We start from the raw sequence: 20,580 nt of genomic DNA on the forward strand, positions 1-20,580 counted from the left end.
ATAATGCTATTAATCTCATATTCAAAACTGAATCTAATAACAATCTTGTTATTAACAAAACTGAGAATCCATGGGTGTTAAAACAATATATATATATATATATATATATATATATATATATATATATATATATATATATATACAGTACAGGGTGATTCATGAGTTTTTCTGGAAACTCTGGGAAATGCAAGCTTATGCAATTCTAAGCATAAAACACTCTAAAAGTACAGGTTTATTGTAAAAGTTTACAAATGGGGAAATTTTCAAGTCTGACAGACATGTAAGCGGGAGGCAGGTGGGCTGGTGGCGACCTTCGCTGTGTTGCAAAGTTACTCAGTTGTCTTTTAAATTTTACACATTGTTCTCAATCTGAATTTAACTACTCTCTCATTAACGTCAGGTTGTGAATGGACCAGCCGAGTGACGACAAGAGGCAGTGGGCGAGGCACTGAGGTAACCGTACACCTGCCACACCACCCTCACCACTACGCACAACAGTTACCGCAGAGCAATTTTTCTTTGATTTTGACTTTTTTTCCATCCCACCCATGAAGTAAAAGACTATGCATATATTTTTTTTTTTAAGGTTTCCCCAGGAGGCCTAATCATCTTGCCTCTCCATGTGTTCAGCTGTGGCTTCACCTCCAGGAAAACAACCTTTGTCCTGGAGATGCTGGCAGATTTACTTGTCACTTTAAAGTGACATACTTTTCTATGTAGAACAATTACTTACCTGATGATTAATGAAAGAATAGTTTAATTCAGAATGAGAACAACGTGTAAAATTTAAAAGAAAATTGAGTAACTTGGCAACACAGCGAAGGTCACCACCAGCCTGACTGCCTCCCGCTCACATGTCTGTCAGATTTGAAAATTTCCCCACTTGCAAACCATTACAATAAACACCTATACTTATAAAGTATTTTATGCTTGGAATTGCATAAGCTTGCATTTCCCAGTGTTTCCGGAAAAACTCGTGAATCACCCTGTATATATATATATATATATATATATATATATACTGTATATATAAACAATATTTTCAAGCAACTTGCTATCCAAATTATCATACAGAAATTTGATCTGCGTAAAATGGCAATCATAATACTGTACATATTAACATTATGTCAACAACATGGAAAATCACTACAAATCAGTGTAAAGTTATCCGTAAAAAATCTTTCAATGGCACGGATAGATACAAATGCACAAGGCTGATCAAAATATGAAAAGGTCAATACATCTGAAATAACTTAGTGACTAGAATCACAACCTTATTATGCATGGTCACTTCAATATATATGTTAAAGCCTTCTCTACCAAACTCAACAATAGTGCTGGACCATTGATCGCTGTCAAGGCAGCACTTTAAAATAATATCTTTTGATCTTTCTAATGTGATCAACAAACAATGTCTTTTTTTCAAGATACTCAGTTAACAAGCATACACCTCTTGAGTGCCCTCTATCTCAATATGAAGCACTAAATTATGAGGACAGTGCCCTCATTTACAGGATTTTTGTAAATTTATTTCTGTGAATCACACATTTCCAACAGTAAAATGAGATTAACAACTCAGCCTTACCAACCACTGTTTACCCTTAACTCTTCCACTTCGTCACTAATAGCTTTCTGGTAAACCTCATATGCAAAGAAAGCTTAAGAGTGGGCACACATCTACGCTATGATAACTACTGTGGAAGTTTGACACCGGACCTCATGTCACTGTGTTTAGTGCTGTACTAAAAGAAGTTGGCTTTTCTCCTAGAGTACTTAAGTCTATGGATGATGAGTGGAATAATGTATCAGCAATATTTATAAATGTGACGGAATATACAATATTAAGCTTGATGAGGCATATTTCATGATGGGTATGGTGCAGCGAAAGAGATTATGATGAACCTATGAAGGGACATACAAGAACGAGAATGAGTAGACTGTCCATTACAAAATGAAATAAAAATATAAATCCCTACTGTACAAAGTCTTTAAAAGATTGTTGTACATAATTTAAAAACAATGTATCTAAAAAGTTAACATGTTTATGTTTTTAGACTAGTATATCAACTCCAGCCTCTTGTCTGTCATCTGCTGGGCTAATAATGAATAATATACCACAAATACAATACCTCTGTCCTCCCAACAATTAAGTACTTACAGAACTAGGGCCATTACCACTGTCAGTAATATAGAAATAGTTTGTAGTTGGAATCATGGAATGGCTATTGATGTGCTGAATGGTAGCTGGCTGATATATATATATATATATATATATATATATATATAATCAGACAAGTCTGCAGAGGCACAGGTGATGATAATCTTACTTTTTCCAAACTATGTTTCAAGTTTCACATTACAGCTCTACTTACTTTAATGTTACAAGATCAACTCACATAAATTCTCATCTAGACAGAATCTGCCTAGCTCTTGAAGGCTAAGTGCTGCAATAAGTACTTCAAGAGGCAATGGTATTATGTTGATGCAGATAACAGGAAAGTGTTGTTGTTGTCATTAATAATACACGGCTAAAAAGTACAAACATTCTATGGCCAACAAAAAGAAGTAGATGCCAAATATGTTAAAAAACCATGATCCTGTGAAACTTTGCAATAATAAGTTTCCTGTGAACTTATTATGTAGACTTTCATGTACTATTCAGTACAAATATTTTTGCAAAACATTAAATCTTGCATCTGCTCCTTTCTCTTTTAGATCCTTATAAACACTTGGGAAAACAGTGCAAAATATAGCAGTAACCAATCTGCATCAGTTAATCCAACTCAAGATGAAGGACCCTGCACTGCACTCCCTGACTTGAGCAGGGCCTATGAAGCTATATGCATAACCACACACTGTTTAGTAAATACAAACAACTTTAAACATGATGCCTCTTGATTTACTATTAATCTGCAACTTCAGATACTAGGGTGTTACCAATAATAAATGATAACAGAAGTTATGGAAAATGTGCTAATTCCCATGACCAATCAATTCACAGAATGATGAGTGCTGTGTGACTTGCACTGATGGTTTAGAGTCTAGAGGATTAACCTATCTTACAAACTGACAAGTGCTCTGCTCTCTTGTAACTGAGAATCTCATTCTTCTACAGTATGTCATAATAGCAGAGTAAATCATATAAATAATCTAATTTAAATCTAAACATAAATCATCTTATGATTTTTAATACTGACTCTAAACATCTAATGACTTTATTCAAGTAGCTAATTTAAGTGCAAGTAATATGATGTTGCATACTGATTTAAAGAAAAAATTATCTATTAATTTCCATTTAGAATAACAATTTCTGATCAGTCATAAAAAATATTCAAGCCTTTTTTTTCTTATATTTCCTTCATAATATTATGTTTGTGTCACTATCAAATATATCAGATCTCAAAGAAAAATATATCTATTGTGATGACAGCAAAATATTTTCTTCTGGGTGAATCACAGTATACAGTATATACAAGATTAATATTTTCTAAATCCTGCCCATTACTTCATCCCCTTACATTTGACATTTAAAAGAATATTATGTGCAATGATATAAACCATTAAGGCTGAGAGTGGTGGCAGTTGAGTGTTAGTGTCACCTCTCACTGGCGTGTCTTGTCAGCCACACACAGAGTGACCCCAGCACACACAAAAAGTGCCCCAACCCAAGTCATTCTACTGGTGGTCTCCTCCCCAAGGCACTGACCTGCCACAGTGGTCACAAGGAAGGTCAGGCCATTACTAAGGGGCACCACCAAGGACAAGTCTGCTCGACCCAGGGTGTAGACAAACAGCAAGCTACCCAACTGGTTGAGCAGGAAAGGGAAGACATAGCTCACACGAGATGCAAGGAATTTCACTTCATACACAGTCTGAAACAGATTATGAAAAAAAAACAAAAAACTGTAGCACAACAGAAACATTTCAACAACAAAACAGTACAGTACCATACAACTGCACACAGACTATTGATATAATTATGGTAATAGGTACAGTAACGTTAACTGGGGGAATTTGGATCGTGCAGGGTAATTTGGATGACTGTCGAAAAGTTCCCTAGAATTTTTAAATGTCTTTTGTTTAAGTTTTTGTTTTTGAAGGCTCCAACATGCTTGCATGTGTCCACCTGGGTCATCACCTAATGGCAGCTCTCCATGCTGCTCGATCTCTGGCAGCCTCCCTATTCAGTCCTTTAACCCTGAGGTCACACTCAATGACCTTGTTCCAGGTCTTTTTCAGTATACAGTACCTCTCTCTACCCTACCTCCAACATTAACACTTCTCACTTTCTGCACCCAATTATCATCCCCCATCCTCTCCACATGTCCAGACCATCTCAATCTACCTCTCCTCAACATAACACCAAGACACTCCAGTCCCAACCTACCTCTCAACTCTTCCATTGTAAACCTAGCCCCCCTAGACCTTGCACTCAGGGACACACTGCACATCCACCTAATCATTGCCATTTCTGTACATCTGAGCTTGCATATTCTTCCTTTACTGCTCAGGTCTCACTACCATATACTGTAGCATTACACTCCTAACACATGCCGCATACAAAGATCCCTAAGCACAAAGGAAGAGCCCTCTAAATGTTAGGAGAGGCAACAGTTCCCTGAACTTCCTCAAACCACTTCTCACTCTAGCCACAGAGCTAGCTCCTGCCCCACCTCCAGCACATAACATGTCTCCCAAATAACAAAACTCTTCCACACACTCAAGAGACTTGCCAGCAAGTTCAATCCATTCACACCTGGCAATATCCACATGCTCTCCCCAACACACTACATACAGTACATGAAATCAGCATTATCTCGCAGTCTACAACTAATACCACTACATCTCTTATGCACCCACTTATCACAAACACTGCACAGGATGGAATTACTTCCCATGCCCTTGTCATAAATCACACATGGCCACTCTTCCTCTTCTCTGACAGTACTGCCCCCACCCTAGATACTATCACTTTTGATTTATCTGCATTTACTCTTAAGCCCTTGTGTCCCATACCATCTCTCCACTTCCTAAATCTTTCCTCCACCTCCCTTTCTTTCTCTGCAATCAATACCAAAGCATCTGCATACAACATCTCCCATGGGAGTCCATTTCTGAAGTCACATGAAAGGGCTTCAAGTACCATGATACACAACAAGGGGTTCAAGACTGCCCCCTGATGCACACCAACATTCACGAAAAACTCATCTTTCAAATCTCCATTCATCCTTATCTGGGTATGCTCAACAACATATATGGGCATAACGAACCTAAGCAGCCACTCCTCCATCCCAAGCTTTCTCACTGCCCACTTCACCACCTCTCTAGGGACACTTGTCAAAGGCCTTCTCCAAATTGACAAAAACAAAGTACAGCTCCTTGTTCTTTCCTATATATTTTTCCTGAAGCTGTCAAATGAATACTGGTATGGCATCAGTGGTCCCTTTGCCTGGCATAAACCCAAACTCCATCTCATCAATATTCACTCTTTCTCTAATCATACCCTTCTAGAACTCTCTCCATTACCTTCATTATCTGGTCTAAAAGCATTATACCTCTATAATTTCCTCTTTCCAGGGCATCACCCTTCCCCTTGTACACATTTACGATTACACTCTTCGATCAACCATCCGGGACAACACACTGATATATAAGCTTATTTATCAGGCCAGTGACTAACCTCACTCCTGTATCTCCTAAGGCTTTCAACATTTCAGCGGTCAACCCAGACACCTCTGCTGCCTTCCCCACCTGCATCCTGCCTATTGTTTTTTTTTTTTTTCTAACAATGTACCGTACATTGCTTTTGTACTTAAATTTTGTATTGTTTCTTATAATTATGGTTAAAATACAGGCTATTTGCAGAGAGGATGAAGAGTACAGAAACCTACAAATTATCCACTTTGTGCAAGTTGGAATTACAGTGATATGATACCACAGGTGGCCACACTGAATTTTTATATCAACTTCATTAACTAAACTACGATATGTAAGAATAAAACATTACACTAATTCCTTGAAGCATTCCTAACATAATGGTTAGAATTGGAGTGTGGGGTAATTTGGATAACCATGACCACTTTTTGGAACAATGTCAGTATCATGTTATACTATAAACCAACTCCCTACATGTCAGCAAGTGGATTGGTGAAGAGTTAGTGCCTCTCCTCATAAAATAAATAACTCAAAGTCAAATGGCCACCCTTATGGGATTATGGCATCTGGCAATAGATAGATAAATAGATAGACTATAATCCACTTCCTCTATTTATCAGGGTCAGAAATTCTTTCCATTTACAGGAGGATGCCTGGGACTTGAGATTCATGGTGCAAACAGGATTGGGTACTCTAAAGACATGATGGCCAAAGCGCTGTGGGTGTGGGGCTTAGCTGTAAACAAACTCTGAATAAAGGTGACTATGGTATGTTCAAGGATAACAGGAAGATTGTTGTTACCCTATGTTAGACAGCTAGTAAGCAGAACTAGAAAAAAAAAAAAAAAACCTTACTGGGATATCAAGTATTTCAAGATGGTTGTGTTGAAAAGGTGAATTAATTCAATTTTTGGAAACCAGAAAGCTTGATATTCTTGCTACAGCAGTGTGTGACACTGTTAATAAGTAAACCATTATGAAGGGTAAGCTCATGTTCAAGGACAATTTGGGGGATCCAATTGTGCATTAAGAAAAACTTCATGGTAACCACTGGTTGGATCCATCAGATGCCAAAGTTAAGTGAGAATGCTGTCAAGGTTAGGAGTGAAGGATGCCAAGATTGGGCCTGAAAAATGACTTTCACAGTCAGGTTAGGCTGGTTTGGTCTCGCTGTGGCATTTTTTAAATTCTTGCCTAATTCTCACTTTTGTGGGATCTTTAAACTGACAAAGAAGGAGCTGTTCTTCATGTAAAGTAAAAAAAAAGATCCCTTTAACACAAAATATGTTGCAGCTGTATTATATATCTATAATAAATACTGTATATATATATATATATATATATATATATTTATTTATATATATATATATATATATATATATATATATATATATATATATATATAGATGATAGATAGATAGATAGAGAGATATATATATGCATATAAATTCAGCAGAAATGAATGCTAAATATACAGAAAGGCACCTGTTTTCAAAGTTACTGTATTTGTTTCTTGGTGTGTGTGTGTGTGTGTGTGTGTGTATTTTGGTTTGCTTAATCTTGAGTTTATGCAGCTTTTCTTTTTTTTTTTTTCTAACTATTTGTCACTTTTCCATACCCTCATCCATGATGGACGACCCATGGGAATTCAAGGTTTTGGGTGTGAGGAACACATTTTCTGATCAAAGTGAAACAAATTTTAAAATTGCCAACAAGCTCAAAAACCTTATCAGACTAAATTATGTGCCAGAATCAGGAATAAAAAGGTAGCTAATATTAATGCCTCAAAACAGTGTGACTGGCCAATGCAGATCACACCATTACATTAGGTGGAGAAATGACATGTACCATCAGGTGGTTGTCCTATATCCTCCCACACAAAGCCTAAGTGCAGAAATAAATATCATACCGAGTATAACCTATCTTCTTGAGGAGGAGGGGGAAGTGAGGCAACGTAAGATAAAAGACTGTGTATCAATATGGTTAATAGTCTCAGTCAGCCCTGATGTTGAATCCCAGAGGTCGTATACCTCCATCAATGCTAATGAAATTTTTTATTCACTCCTGCATACGAACACAAAACAAGATATGTATGGTGATCCAGCCCCATTACTAAGGAGAAATAAATCTGTCAATTTACCAAACTAACCCCTCCCCCACCATTAATTCCTCTTAATTTTGGGGAATGAAATGAAAACTAAAAAACATTTAATAATATTGCATTTGTTTATCCACCAGTGACCCAGTCCAGAAGAAACTGTAGATTTCACTGCCTGAGCCTCACCTGCAGAATAGGATTAGACATGTGGATGTTTTCGATACCAACACTGGCCCTCTTCAGAAGTGGGTTGGTAATTCCCCACAACAAACTAACAGCCACCAGGCTCATCAACAACTCCAACCCCACCATGTCCACCTGAAATTTCAGCTTATTAAGGCATAAAGCAACCTACACATTTCACCTTATGAAGGTACACGTATGTCAACACTGTTAGTCAGCCATGAACAGCATTCCTTTCCACACGAACTTATATGTCAAAGTTATTACCTGCTAATTATTGACTCCACATTCACAGAAGGTTCAGTTCATTGATTACACCTGACAATATTTCCAGGTTTCATAGGCAGGTCTGTAAAACAAATTTTTACTAAGTCCTACTATGGCTTTTTCAGCAGTTCATTATGTATGTATAACACATTGTTCTGATGCCAAGAGTAAACAGAAAATTTAACCCAGTTACATTAAATGCGATAAATACTCATTTTGATAACAATCGTATTTATGTACGACTGTGCACTCCGTATTGTTTTCTATTTTTCTAAGGGGTAACAAATCAATGTCCGTGGGGGGGGGAGAGAGAGAGAGAGAGAGACTAAAAAATTAGTTCTCTCTAGGTTGATTTGTTAGTTATCAGTACCATCATAGTTTTTATTTATTTATTCATTGATATCAACATCATGAAATGATGAGGTGAGGCAAGCTGTGGCGCAACAGAAGAAAGCATATAGTAAGCGCTAAGCGGATGGGAATCAGAGGCAAAGAGGAAGCTGAGACGCGGAAGAGTTATATGTAGAGAGGAAGACAGAGGTGAAAAGATTAGCAAGAAAGAGTAAGTGGAGAGAGGGGTATTGCAGTAGAGAAGTTAATATTACAAAGTCCAGTGGTCACAAGGATAAAGTACTGCACTTCGTCATCAAGTAGGGAGCTTATCGCAGGTAACACATAAAGCATTGAATTAAAGCCTTTAGATAACACCTTGTTCACCAGCCATTACCCGTTCGAAGCATTATGAGCCTCACCTAAAATCTGTGGAAAATGAAGCTAGCCTTAACTCATTCGAACGACCGATAGTTTACATGAGGGTTCGTTTCCAGGTTCGAGAGGACTTCCACAAATTATCTGAAGCATTGCATGCTAGAAAAATACATGTATTACAGTAAAAAAAAAAAAAAAAAAAGGCGCATTTGCTTCCTTAGAACAGACAAGAGTAGTGTAGTACAGTATGTATGGTAAATGAGAGAGAGAGAGAGAAAGACGGGACGAGAGATGTTTTTATACTTTTGAAGTGCGTTCGTGCGCAGAAACTATTACCATATACGCAGTTACACGCCTTTCATATGTCAGCTGTTGCGTTTGTGAATTCATGAATAGTTTCGCTTCCGTTTATATGTTTGTGACTGATGTATTTTTACGGCCGGGGTTCAATACGGAAACTATCATCCTCATCAACTGTCCTCTTGAGTTTAATCCTAGCCGGTGTGATTTAAAGTGAGGTCCTGGATACATAAAAGCTATATACTGTACATTGATATTCCGTCGTCTTTGTAGTCTGTTGATTAATTGTTGATGGTGATTTGCTTCATCCTGGAAACTAAAAATCTGTCAGTGATATTTCTTCTGTCTTTGTCGGGTGTTTATATGTGATGTGGTGTGTCTTGGAAGCTAAAATCAGAGTTGCACTTAGTGACATTCCTTCTGTCTTGTATCTTTAGTCAGATGTTTGTGTTAGTTGTGGTGCGTCTAAACACTATCTATCTATCTATCTATCTATCTATTGCCAAACGCCTCAATCCCGTTCGGGGTGGCCACGAACAAATCGCCTCCACGTCGCCCTGTCCCTCGCCATTTCACTACCCTGCTCCCAACTCACTACCCCCTCTCTCATATACCTCTCCACCCCATCCCTCCGTCTTATCCTCGGCTTCCCCCTCCCTCTCCCCTCCCTCCATCTCACTCACATACACTCTCTTCGTCAATCTTTCACCCTCCATCCTCTCCACATGGCCAAACCACCTCAGTGTATTCCTCCTAACGCTTCCTATCACATCCACATCCACACCTCAACGCTCCTTTATATCCTCATTTGTCAGCCTGTCTCCATGTGACTCCACAGGCTCCTCTTAAATAACTCATTTCCACTGCTCTCACTCTTGACTTGTATCCTTCCAACAACGTCCAAGCTTCACTTCCATACGTTAGAGTTGGTATCACAATACTGTCATGTAGTAACTTTTTCACATCCATGCTCACTTTCCTGTTTCTTATCACAGCTTTCAAGGAACCAGCAACCTTTCTTCCCTGCTGTACCCTTTCAAGCACTTCACCCTCCAAACCTCCATCCTTACTCATCACACTACCCAAGTACTTAAACGTACTCACATTAAAAAAGATAAAAAATGAAAAAAAATAAAATTATCCTGTATAGCCTACATTCCTCTCATCTTTACTGTTAATTGTGAGTGTTTGTGTGGTAATAATCCCGACAAATGATGTGATGATAATTTCCAGTACTTTTTTTTATAAGTTTTTCCTAAAGGAGTAATATATCAAGTTTCAGATAAATTTGGCTATAAAATCCTTTTGATTATGGCAGCTGTCAAGTTTCGCCTGTACTGAAATTAACTAGTGCTATTTCGAAAAATGTGAAATTCTGGTAAAGGAAAATAATTGGGTTGGGAAACTAAAGCACACTTGCTTCTTTTAGGATATTCCAACCTCCGCTTACGGATTGCGTAGAAGCGACTGGTGAGGGAAGTCCACTGCAGTCACGTCGTTCATGCAAGCCATTTCCAAGAGGAGAAAATATAGCTGGCAGTGAGTACAAGTCCATTTCTTTTTTATGTGTTGGGGTAAAGGCATTGAGTTCTAGCACGCTCCGTTACTGCCCACGCTGATGTTGTCCATGTTCTTTATTCACCTTTCCATTCAAGTTTCAAACGCAAGGCATTACAGAACAGAGTGGGTAAAAGATTAAAAACTAGAAGGCCAGTCGGTAATAGAGATAACAGAAGGATATGTACGGCCTACTGTATGATAATAATAGCTGTAGGCTGTGCTATACAATGACATAATTAGAAAGTTGTACAGAATGAGGAATGCATAATAAGTAGTCTGGGAAGTCTCTAGATGCAAAAAATTTACATGGTAGTTTATTACTTTTAACTGTCAATCACTGGCCCCTTTAGCTACCTGTCCTACTCAAGGATTCTAGGTAGGCCTACCTCCACTTAAAGAATTAAATCTAACAAGTAGGCTACAGTTTCAAGGAATTGTATACCCTGTATAACTTTGGGTATCTGTGAACGTGTTTGTTTACAGCACATCTTCCTCTAAAAACGATTTTGCTGATACCTTTGTTACATGTTTCTATTAATCACGTGTATGCTTTTTCTGTCCGCGTATTTTGTTGAGAGCCTGTATACATTACATATTAAGATTTTGAAATTGAGTTATTGGGTAGGCAAAATAATAATAATAATAATAATAATTTAACTAGTCAGGCGTGCATCCAGAGTTTTATTTATTTATTCATTTATTTATTTAGGAGGATATTGGTCGGTAAGTAACCTCACTGTCGGACTGTCTACTACCAAGGATATGGGGACTGTGTACTGTACATGACGCTTAGTTAAATCCCCACATCCCACTCACGTCGTGTGTGTGTGTGTGTGTGTGTGTGTGTGTGTGAGAGAGAGAGAGAGAGAGAGAGAGAGAGAGAGAAAGAGAGAGAGAGAGAGAGAGAGAGAGAGACAGACAGACAGACAGACAGACAGAGACAGAGAGACAGACAGACAGACAGACAGACAGACCGTATTCACATCTTTTAATCAAGACCCGTAGCACCTTCATCTTATTAGTTTATATCTGCACTGAATACACTAGTAATATCCTGTTTGTTACCATTGCAAACCATACCAATATTACAAAGATTTAAATGACATATGAGAAAATATTAAGGTGTGAAAATAGACAAACTTTATCATTAAGGAAACATGCAAGAAAGAATATTAAGAGAGAGAATATTATGACCAGACTACAGGCGCAAGACGTATATTCTCAAGCTTGCGATCAGATCCCAATCGTAACTAAGCTTTATTTTTATTTGTGGGTGGGAAAGTAGGTCTGGATGATGATGGTGGTGGTGGTGGTGGTTGGTAATGGTGTTGATGACGATAATGCTAATATCGTTGTTGTTGTTGTTGTTGTTGATGATGATGGTGACAAATAAAGGAGAGTGCTGATCATAGGCTTCGTTCTAATATCAATCTTGGTCATGTGTATTATGCTACATACCCCTTTGTATTTTGGTCTCGGTGAGGAGTTAATGAATTCTTATCTGACCAAACATCTTTTTTGACATACTCGTATGGGGAGGTGGGAGGATTTTTTCCCCACGGTCCTTCCTCCACTCACGTTTTCATTCTTGCAGTCACTCTTTTTTTTTTTTTAATCCATTTACATTTTTCCCCCTCCACTCATCCCTTTTACACACTCTCCTGGCTACAGCTTCAGTCAAAAGCTATGCTGTATTCTGCTGCACTTAAGAATGAAGGACTCTTCGCTAATTCTAACTCTCACCTGTCTTTATTTTATCCGTGAGCCTCTTTCCATTTCATACACACACACACACACACACACACACACACACACACACACACACACACACACACACACACACACACACTTCTATACCCATTACGCGCGTAGGGACCCATGATAAGGCTGGACTGACAACCCTCGTTTGGCCCTGAGTGTCATTTTGTGTGCATTAAACCCCAGCTACCCCTCACATGTCAGTCCTTACGGGCCTCTTCCGACTGGAGCTCCTTAACTCACTAGATCACCAGGCTTCATTTGATAATATGGTTACCACCCAACGTAGTGCATGGTTTCCTTGGACATAGGAAACTGTGTGGCCAGTCTCTTTGTGCAGGGTCACTCAAAGGCATCACTACATCCAGTTTGTTGATGGTGGACGTCTCACACCCAGTCAGATGAAGTCGCTCTCCCCCACGATAAGACAATAGCGGCACCGTCAAAGAGGCTGGAGTAGTATTCAGAAAGGATCTTAGCAAGTCAACGATATACAAGTTAATTATCAACAGGGATCATTGTATCTGTCGTATTTTCCACTTTGACATCAACTGATTATGAAATAGGGAAGGGAGTAATCTTGTATCAGGAACTTTTGATTTTGTTGTATTTTTCACTTTAATAATCACTCCTCCGTAGTTTGTTTGTGAAGTGCTTTGTTGCAGCACGAGTGTAGATGAAGTATAAACAAGCAATCCTATATAAGGAAACACTTTATTTTTCGCATTTCAACTTTATTGTTCACTCTGGTTTTTAAGGTCTTTGATAGATATATAAATAAAGACAAAAGGATGAGCAGGTAGTCTTATACACAAGCACAACTTAGGGGCAAGAAAGTTTGATGAATACTGTGGCTGTTATGAGGGCAGGGGATTTGGCTCACGTGCTGGCTCAGCGACGCAAGGGATTTCGGCGCGTCTCTTGCACTTGACGGCGCCGTGAAGTTTTGTTGACGGTATTGCAGCTTTGTAGGATGACACGTAGACAGGGAATATTGTAGAGCGGCAAGTAGACAGGGAATTTTGTAGAGAAGTATGCCCACGGAGTCTTGCTGACGGTCAAGCAGTTTTGTAGGCTGACTCCTTGACAGATTTCGTAGATGGCGAACTTTTTCGAGCTGTGAGTAGACAGAATCTTGTAGAGTAATATACGCTTTCAGGGAATTTTTGTAGAGAAAACGTAGGCAGCGAATTCTGTGGAGATATATGGAGACAAGGCGCTTTGTGGATTTTGATTTGTTAATTTAGTTAAGTCACGTCTTTTACGGGTTGGATTTGTTCATGGAAAAGCGAAGTATGTTGCTCTTTTTTTTTCATATTTTAACCCCTTCAACATACAGTAGGTACAGCCATGAACAAAGTTTGCCAGCATTGTATCCTGCCTTCTGTATATTTCATTCCTTTCCAAACGACAGAGATTATCCTTCGACGGTACTCTTTTGCTGTGTGCTTCATACTGCTGTCACATTAAACCGGTTCATGCAACACCCTCCCTGCCACCGTCGACAGAGATGGAATACAGATTTTGCTTGTGGCTGTCTCCAGATTATTGTCATTATTATTATTATTATTATCATCATTATTATTATTATTATTATTATTATTATTATTATTATTATTATTTTCGGTTTAGGAGATGGTACCAGTATTTGAACTGGAGAGTTAAATGTTGGCTAAAGTTGCTCCATAACTATTTGGCAATTCCCCTTACCCGAATGAAATAATAAGATAGCCTGGTGGTAGTAATCATTAGCTAATAAATGGCGTCATCGTACTGAAGAGATAGGGTGAAAACGGCTCTTAAGAAGACTATTGCTTGACCCTCTCGCCTCTCACCCCGGGTTGCACATAGCGTCCCTCCGGCCCTTTGTTTATATCGTGTATCGTCGTACCGTACTTGCTCATAGTTCATCCTTACCCCGACTCTGTTACCCCTATAGTGCCTCCTCCTGAGAGTACCTTTTCACTGTAACTTACGGGGAGTTGGTGGCCCAGTGGTTGAAGAAGTTGGCTATTGTTCAAAAGGTCATAAGAGTGATCCCTGGCTGGAGCAGGGAATAGGTGCATTAGCTGAGTTCCATTACAAACATTCCACTGATCCACCGACATGCCGTAAATACACCACTATTCCTATGTGAGGCTGGCCCTCCATGTATACAGTAAGGGCGTGTGAAGGAGTGCGGCACGTACGAGGACTGCAGGACCGTAGGGAAGTACTACAGAGTCAGTGTCAGATACATAAGAAATATAAATAAAAAAAATAGCCTCCCTTACAGTGTCTTTACAATTCACTCCAAACAGGTGCCACCTGACAGTGTCCACCTAACATTCCTCACTTATCTACCTAACGCTTCTCACCAAACAGTCTCCTCCTAACAGTCCCCACCCAACAGTCCCCTCCTAACAGTCCCCACCAGTCCCCACCTAACATTCCCCGCCTCACCTCTGCCGCTCGTCACCATCTCGAGATTTGTTTATACCTAGTGACGGCCAATTCCACCGCGGCCTCTCCACTTTTTTCTCACCTTCTGGCAACCTGGTCGTTAAAAAAAACACAACCCAGCAATTTTCCTCTCCAGTTTTTGCCGGTCTCTTAACCTCTCCGCCGTTAGAGGTCACCCTGGAGCTGAGAAAAATCGTCTGGGGGCCGCGTGAAGAAAATATAATACGAGTAGATATCTTAGAAGAGGGGGAATTAGAGGACATTGCTTCTAACCGCACTACTAGGACAGGACCCCCTTAGGCTGGGTAAAATCGTCTGGCAGTATCAAGTATGAGACAGAGAATAGTTAGTACTGAATGGGGTGCATATTTAAACCCCTTCAGCCTGAGAATATCTATTTGTTTTATTCTTGCTACCACCAGACGGTTTCATGCAGCTTTAGGGAAACATAGTGAGGGAGCTTAATGGAGATCGTTCCTAAACCCTTCAGTGTGACAGAGTTAATATATTCGCCTAAAGGTACGAAAAACAGTTGAGTGCAAAAAAAAAAAAAAAAAGTGCTTGTAGAGTAACTGCGAGAAGCATCATAACCAGTGAGCGCTTACGAGATGGAGTGGAGTGGAGGTGTGGATGTATATGGAAGCGTGGAGAGAAGTGCTTAGAGGTGGTTTGGCAGTATGAGAGAGAGAGAGAGAGAGAGAGAGAGAGAGAGAGAGAGAGAGAGAGAGAGAGAGAGACTTCGTCCACGGCAGAGGTTAATGACGGCTCTGATTAATCCCCCCATTAAAAAAAAAAAAAATCCAAAACGTCAGGAGGCAGCAGGACTACAGGATGACCCATAAATAGCGCTGCACTGGAAACTCGCCTGGCTGGGTTGCGGGAACGGCTCAATCTGCTGGTGTGGGCGTGGGTATGGGAGTGGGACTAGGGTATGTATAAATGACGCAGGTTAGACACTGATAATCCTGACTGAGCCGTCCCCACAACACACGAGAGATTGCCCAGCGGCGTGCATGAGGGACGCTATATATGGACCACCCTCGTTAACCCCTCCAAGCCGATGACGTATTTTTCGTTTTTTTTTCTCTTGCTCTCTCCGGACGATTTTATTCGGTTGGAGGGTCGTCTCGTAGTGAAGGGGTTAATGAATATATCTAGCCTCTCCAGTTAGAAATTTCTCTCTCTCTCTCTCTCTCTTTCTTCAAATGCAAATCATTATAAGTTTTCAGTTGTATCGCCAACTGTTTATTACCCTTTTACTGGTAGGCGTTTCCCGAAGCTGAATAAAATCGTCTGTCGTAAATAAGAAAATAATCCTTAACTCTTTCCATCCGAGGACGTCTTTACTAGTTGTCTTTCTACCTCCAGACGATTTTATTCAGCTTGGGCATCGTACTGAAGGGGTTAATGAAGGCTGTGTCAAATCCCCCAGTTCGGAAAGTCTCGCCTATGCTGAATAAAAGCCTCTGGAAGTAACAGGAGAAAGAGAGAGAGAGAGAGAGAGAGAGAGAGAGAGAGAGAGAGAGAGAGAAAAGAGCCTCTGGGAGTAGCAAAAATAAGTAAATAATCAAAATAAAGCCTCTGGAAACAAAAAAAAAAAAAAGGTAACAGGAATAAAGTAAATAACAAGAATAAAACATCTAAAAAATAAGCAGCAATAATAAAGCCTGTAGAAGTAACAGGAATAAAGGAAGTAGCAAAATAAACACTCTGGAACAATCAAGGATAAAGTAAATAGCAAGAATAAAGCCTCTAGAAGTCAGCAAAAAGTAAAGCAAGAAAATCGTCTTGGGGTTGAAAGGGTTAAGTGTGTGTGCCTCAACTCGTAAAAGGTTAAGACATTCACTAGATTTTATTTTGACTTTATTTTTTCGTACCCAGGCGGCGACCACTCCGAAGGCCATTTGTCTGGAGGAGCTACGAGTGTTATCGGGACGACCAGTGTTTGTTGTGGCGCCTCAGAGGAAAAAAAAGAGGAAAAGAAAAGTAAATGGAATTAAAAAGAAAAAGCGAAAAGCATATCGGGACGATCAGTGTTTGTTGTGGCGCCTCAAAGAAAAAAAAAAAAGAAATAAGAGAAAAACGAAAGACATATTACGACCACCAGTGTTTGTTGTGGCACCTTCCAGGAAAGGAAAAGAAAAAACAACAAAAGAAAATAAGAAGGCAGTATCTACTAGCAATCGGGTGGCATTTCTCCGAAGTTTGCACTTGTATGTAAATACAGTATCCTCGTTAGTATCTGTATATGTAACTCAACATTTGTTTGTATTTACAGCACGTATGAAAAGAACCACAGAGCATAATAGGCTGTAGAAGAGATTTGACTCGGATTTGTCCAGTGCCGTAACCTCATTTGACACCGAATGCTCCACCTGCCTTAACGGGATGTTGGTTTTGGCGTCTGGTGGTTCTGCGCCCCCATCCCCAGTTTTTCTCTTGGGGGGGGGTGGCTTTTGGGGAGGGTGGAGGGAAGGCTACGCTCCTTTTCTTTTTAAACACTTTGGGATATTTCATAATTTTAGAGACATAACTCGAAAACCTGAGGAAGACGTTGTGAGATATCAGGCCCAGGTACAGGCACAGTAATTTCTAGGCAAATCGTGCTGGAAAGGAACGTTGGTAATAAGGGTAATAAGAACAAAGACTAAGATGAAACAAAGAAAAAAAAGAAAGTACGAGAGAGAGAGAGAGAGAGAGAGAGAGAGAGAGAGAGAGAGAGAGAGACGAGGAGGGATTGCCTAGGAAGAGTTACAAAGAGTTACATAAATACTCAGACCACACACACACATGCTGGGGTCAGTGCTAGGTGGCGCAGTCACATAGCAATCCCACAGTAAACACACAGAACAAGAAGCCTCACATCAACTGTCACTCCACCAAGAAAATCCCTGTTACTCACCCACAACCTTATCGTGTTTTTTTGAGTCGGTAATTGTACTTTCTGGCCAGTGGTCTCGTTGGTTAGGAAGCTCCCTGGCATCTTTTCCTAAGCGTTGTATACTGGATATTACTCCTTACTGTCCAGTTGTGTGATACCGTACATGAATTCTTCAAACATCTCCATACTCTGCATTAAAAACGTACGAAAGGATATTAATCAACCATATTCAAAAATAAATCGCCAAGGAAGACGTGCTAGGGAGCCTTCATACCCAACGAGAATACGGGGCTTGTGGCTCTTCAATGCAAATATTATTATTACGGTAGTTGTAGTAGTAGTTGTTGCTGTGGTACCAGTAGCAGTGTCATTAGTAGTAGTAGTAGTAGTAGTAAGAGAAGTAGTAGCAGTATCATTGTTATTATTATTATTATTATTATTATTATTATTATTGTTATTATTATTATTATTATTATTATCACTATTATTATTATTATTACTATTATTATGTTTACGTTGCAAACGGCAGAAACGCATTGCATTTAAGTTTTTATTTGCCGCACTTTAGCTCAAATCCTGGTATTTCATGTTCGTCTTTATTATCCTTTAACTCAACCTGCAGAACTTAGCATTTACCAACAATAGAGTGTTTGTTGCTTGTCTGACCACTCTGCTTCCCTATCTTGGCCATCTGCATGTTAACTCCTGTTTTAGTACCGCACCTCCTATCTTTGTGTCATCTGGGGAGAGAGAGAGAGAGAGAGAGAGAGAGAGAGCAGTATCCCTCCTTTCAGCTGCACCCGTTAGACCAGGTTGCGTTGAATATGCAGAAACAAGGCAGAAGGATGGACAGGATAGAGAGGGGAGAGGAGGGGAGGGGAGGGGAGGGAGAGAAAGAGGAAGTAAAGGGGAGAGGGAGAAGGCAGTGGAGGGGAGGGAAGAAGAGGGGAAAAGAGCGAGGGAGGAGAGGGACTGGATGTGCAGAGACGTAGTGCAAGTTAAGAGAGAAATGTCGGGGAAAGGGAGGGGAGAGGAACAAGTGGGGAGGAGGGGAGGTGAGGGAGAAGGTTTGGATCTGCAGAAGTGACAGGGAGGGAATGATGAGGGGAGAGGAGGGAGGAGGAAGAGGATGGACTTGTTATGGGGGTGAGGGTGAGGAGGAAAGAGCAAGTGAGGGGATGGGGAAGTGAGAAAAGGTCCTGGATATGTCAAAACGTGGCAAAATTTTATAGAAAAGAGGAAGACAGAGGAGACGGGCAAGAAGAGGGGAAGAAGGAATCGGAAAAAAGGGGAAGAGGGAAGGAGATGAGCGTGGAGTGCGAGAAGTTGGGGGAAACGGGAGAGGGATGAGGGAGGGGGAAGAGGGGAAAGGGGAGAAGAAGAAGCGGGAAGAGGAAGGATGGGGAAGAGAACCTGAATGTGCAAGAACTTAATAGATCAGACAGAAAGGAATGAAGGGGAGGGGGATGGGTGGGAGGGGGAGGGGAAGACAGAAGGAAAGGTGAGTGGAAGGGGAAGGGAGCCAGAAGAGGGGGTAAGTGGGAGGGGAGGGGAACTAGGGTAGATGGGTGGGGTTAGGTAAATATGCAAAGAGGGTGCAATACGATCGGGCAAAGGGGTGGTGGTAGAATAGGTGGGGATATGTAGACGCAAAAATGGCACCAAAAATCAGAATAAGAAAGAAAGGTGGTAACTATAAATGAATGAAGAAACGAGTCAGGTATTTGGAGGAGGGCGGTGAGACAGTTGTGAATATAAATGCAGAAGGGAAGGAGTGAGACAAGAATGAGGAAAGAAGGGGAGTGGAGGAGAATGTGTGAAGGGAAGGAAAGGGGAGACAGGCACGAGAGATGGAGGAGGTGAGGAGAAAAGAGGAAGCGGAAGGAGGGAAGAGAAACTGAGGGGAGGGGAAGTTGAGGATGGTGAGAAGGAAAAGAAAATAGGAGAGAGAGAGAGAGAGAGAGAGAGGACACCAACCCTTCAGTACGATTTTCCCTTGCTATCCCAAGCCTCTGTTGGGCCTGTTTAATTTCAGGAAGACTTGTACTGAAGAGGTGATCGCAATTCTTCTTTATCAGCCCTACCAGCACAACGACTCTCTCTCTCTCTCTTTCTCTCTCTCTCTCTCTCCATATTCCTTTCCTTCTCCTCCTCCTCCTCCTCCTCCTTCTCCTTTTCACCTTCCTCCCCTTATTCACTTTATTTCCCTCATTTCCCCCCGCCACCCCAGTATATCTCTCTTCACCCTTTGTCCCCATCTATCCCTCCTTCCTTTCTTCCTTTCCCCCTTCTCATTCACCTCCTTATCCCCCCCTCATTCCCCTCCTATTCCCCCTCTCCCCTTCCCCCCTTCCTATATGGTCATCCCCCCACCCCCTCTGTTTAAACCCCCCCCTCCTCATCTCAGCTGCACCCAAAGATCAACAAAGGTGCCAACATTTACTCAGTTTTATCCTCCCCCCCTCCCTCCCTTCCCTCCATCTCTCCGTCTCTCCTTCTCTCTTATTCTCCCCTTCTCTCTTATTCTCCCCTTCCCTCCCATCTCTCCCCTTCCTCCCTTCTCTCAATCTATCTGTCACTCCCCTCCCATCCTTCTCTCCGTTTCTCCCTTTCCACCTTTCGCTACATCCTTTCATCTCCTCGCTTCGTCTCGCCATCTCTCACCTCACCCTTTCCTCCATCCCGCCATCTCTTCTGTTTGTCTCTCCATCTCTCCACGCCATCTCTTC

General features: G+C 40.7%; 1 protein-coding gene across 1 annotated transcript; it reads right to left on the minus strand.

Annotated features, from left to right (window-relative positions):
* Positions 1–3,436: 3,436 nt before the first annotated feature.
* Positions 3,437–8,064, minus strand: LOC145412530 (transmembrane protein 234 homolog). Its single transcript, XM_080282425.1, has 2 exons — positions 7,939–8,064; positions 3,437–3,872 (listed from the first exon to the last, which is right to left on the minus strand). The coding sequence occupies exons 1-2, from the start codon at positions 8,062–8,064 to the stop codon at positions 3,603–3,605; spliced, it is 396 nt and encodes a 131-aa protein (XP_080138551.1). The 3' UTR covers positions 3,437–3,602.
* Between the last annotated feature and the right edge of the window lie 12,516 nt (positions 8,065–20,580).

The sequence above is a fragment of the Coenobita brevimanus genome, chromosome 93 (genome assembly GCF_032717465.1).
Source record: "Coenobita brevimanus isolate Jiangsu-jjx chromosome 93, ASM3271746v2, whole genome shotgun sequence".
NCBI classification, from domain to species: Eukaryota; Metazoa; Arthropoda; class Malacostraca; order Decapoda; family Coenobitidae; genus Coenobita; species Coenobita brevimanus.

Coding starts and splice junctions, on each gene's coding strand:
- LOC145412530 (XM_080282425.1), bottom strand. CDS start 8,064: ATGGTGGGGTTGGAGTTGTTGATGAGCCTGGTGGCTGTTAGTTTGTTG. Junction 3,873..7,938: donor TGTCTAATCCTATTCTGCAG/GTGAGGCTCAGG, acceptor AATCTGTTTCAG/ACTGTGTATGAAGTGAAATT.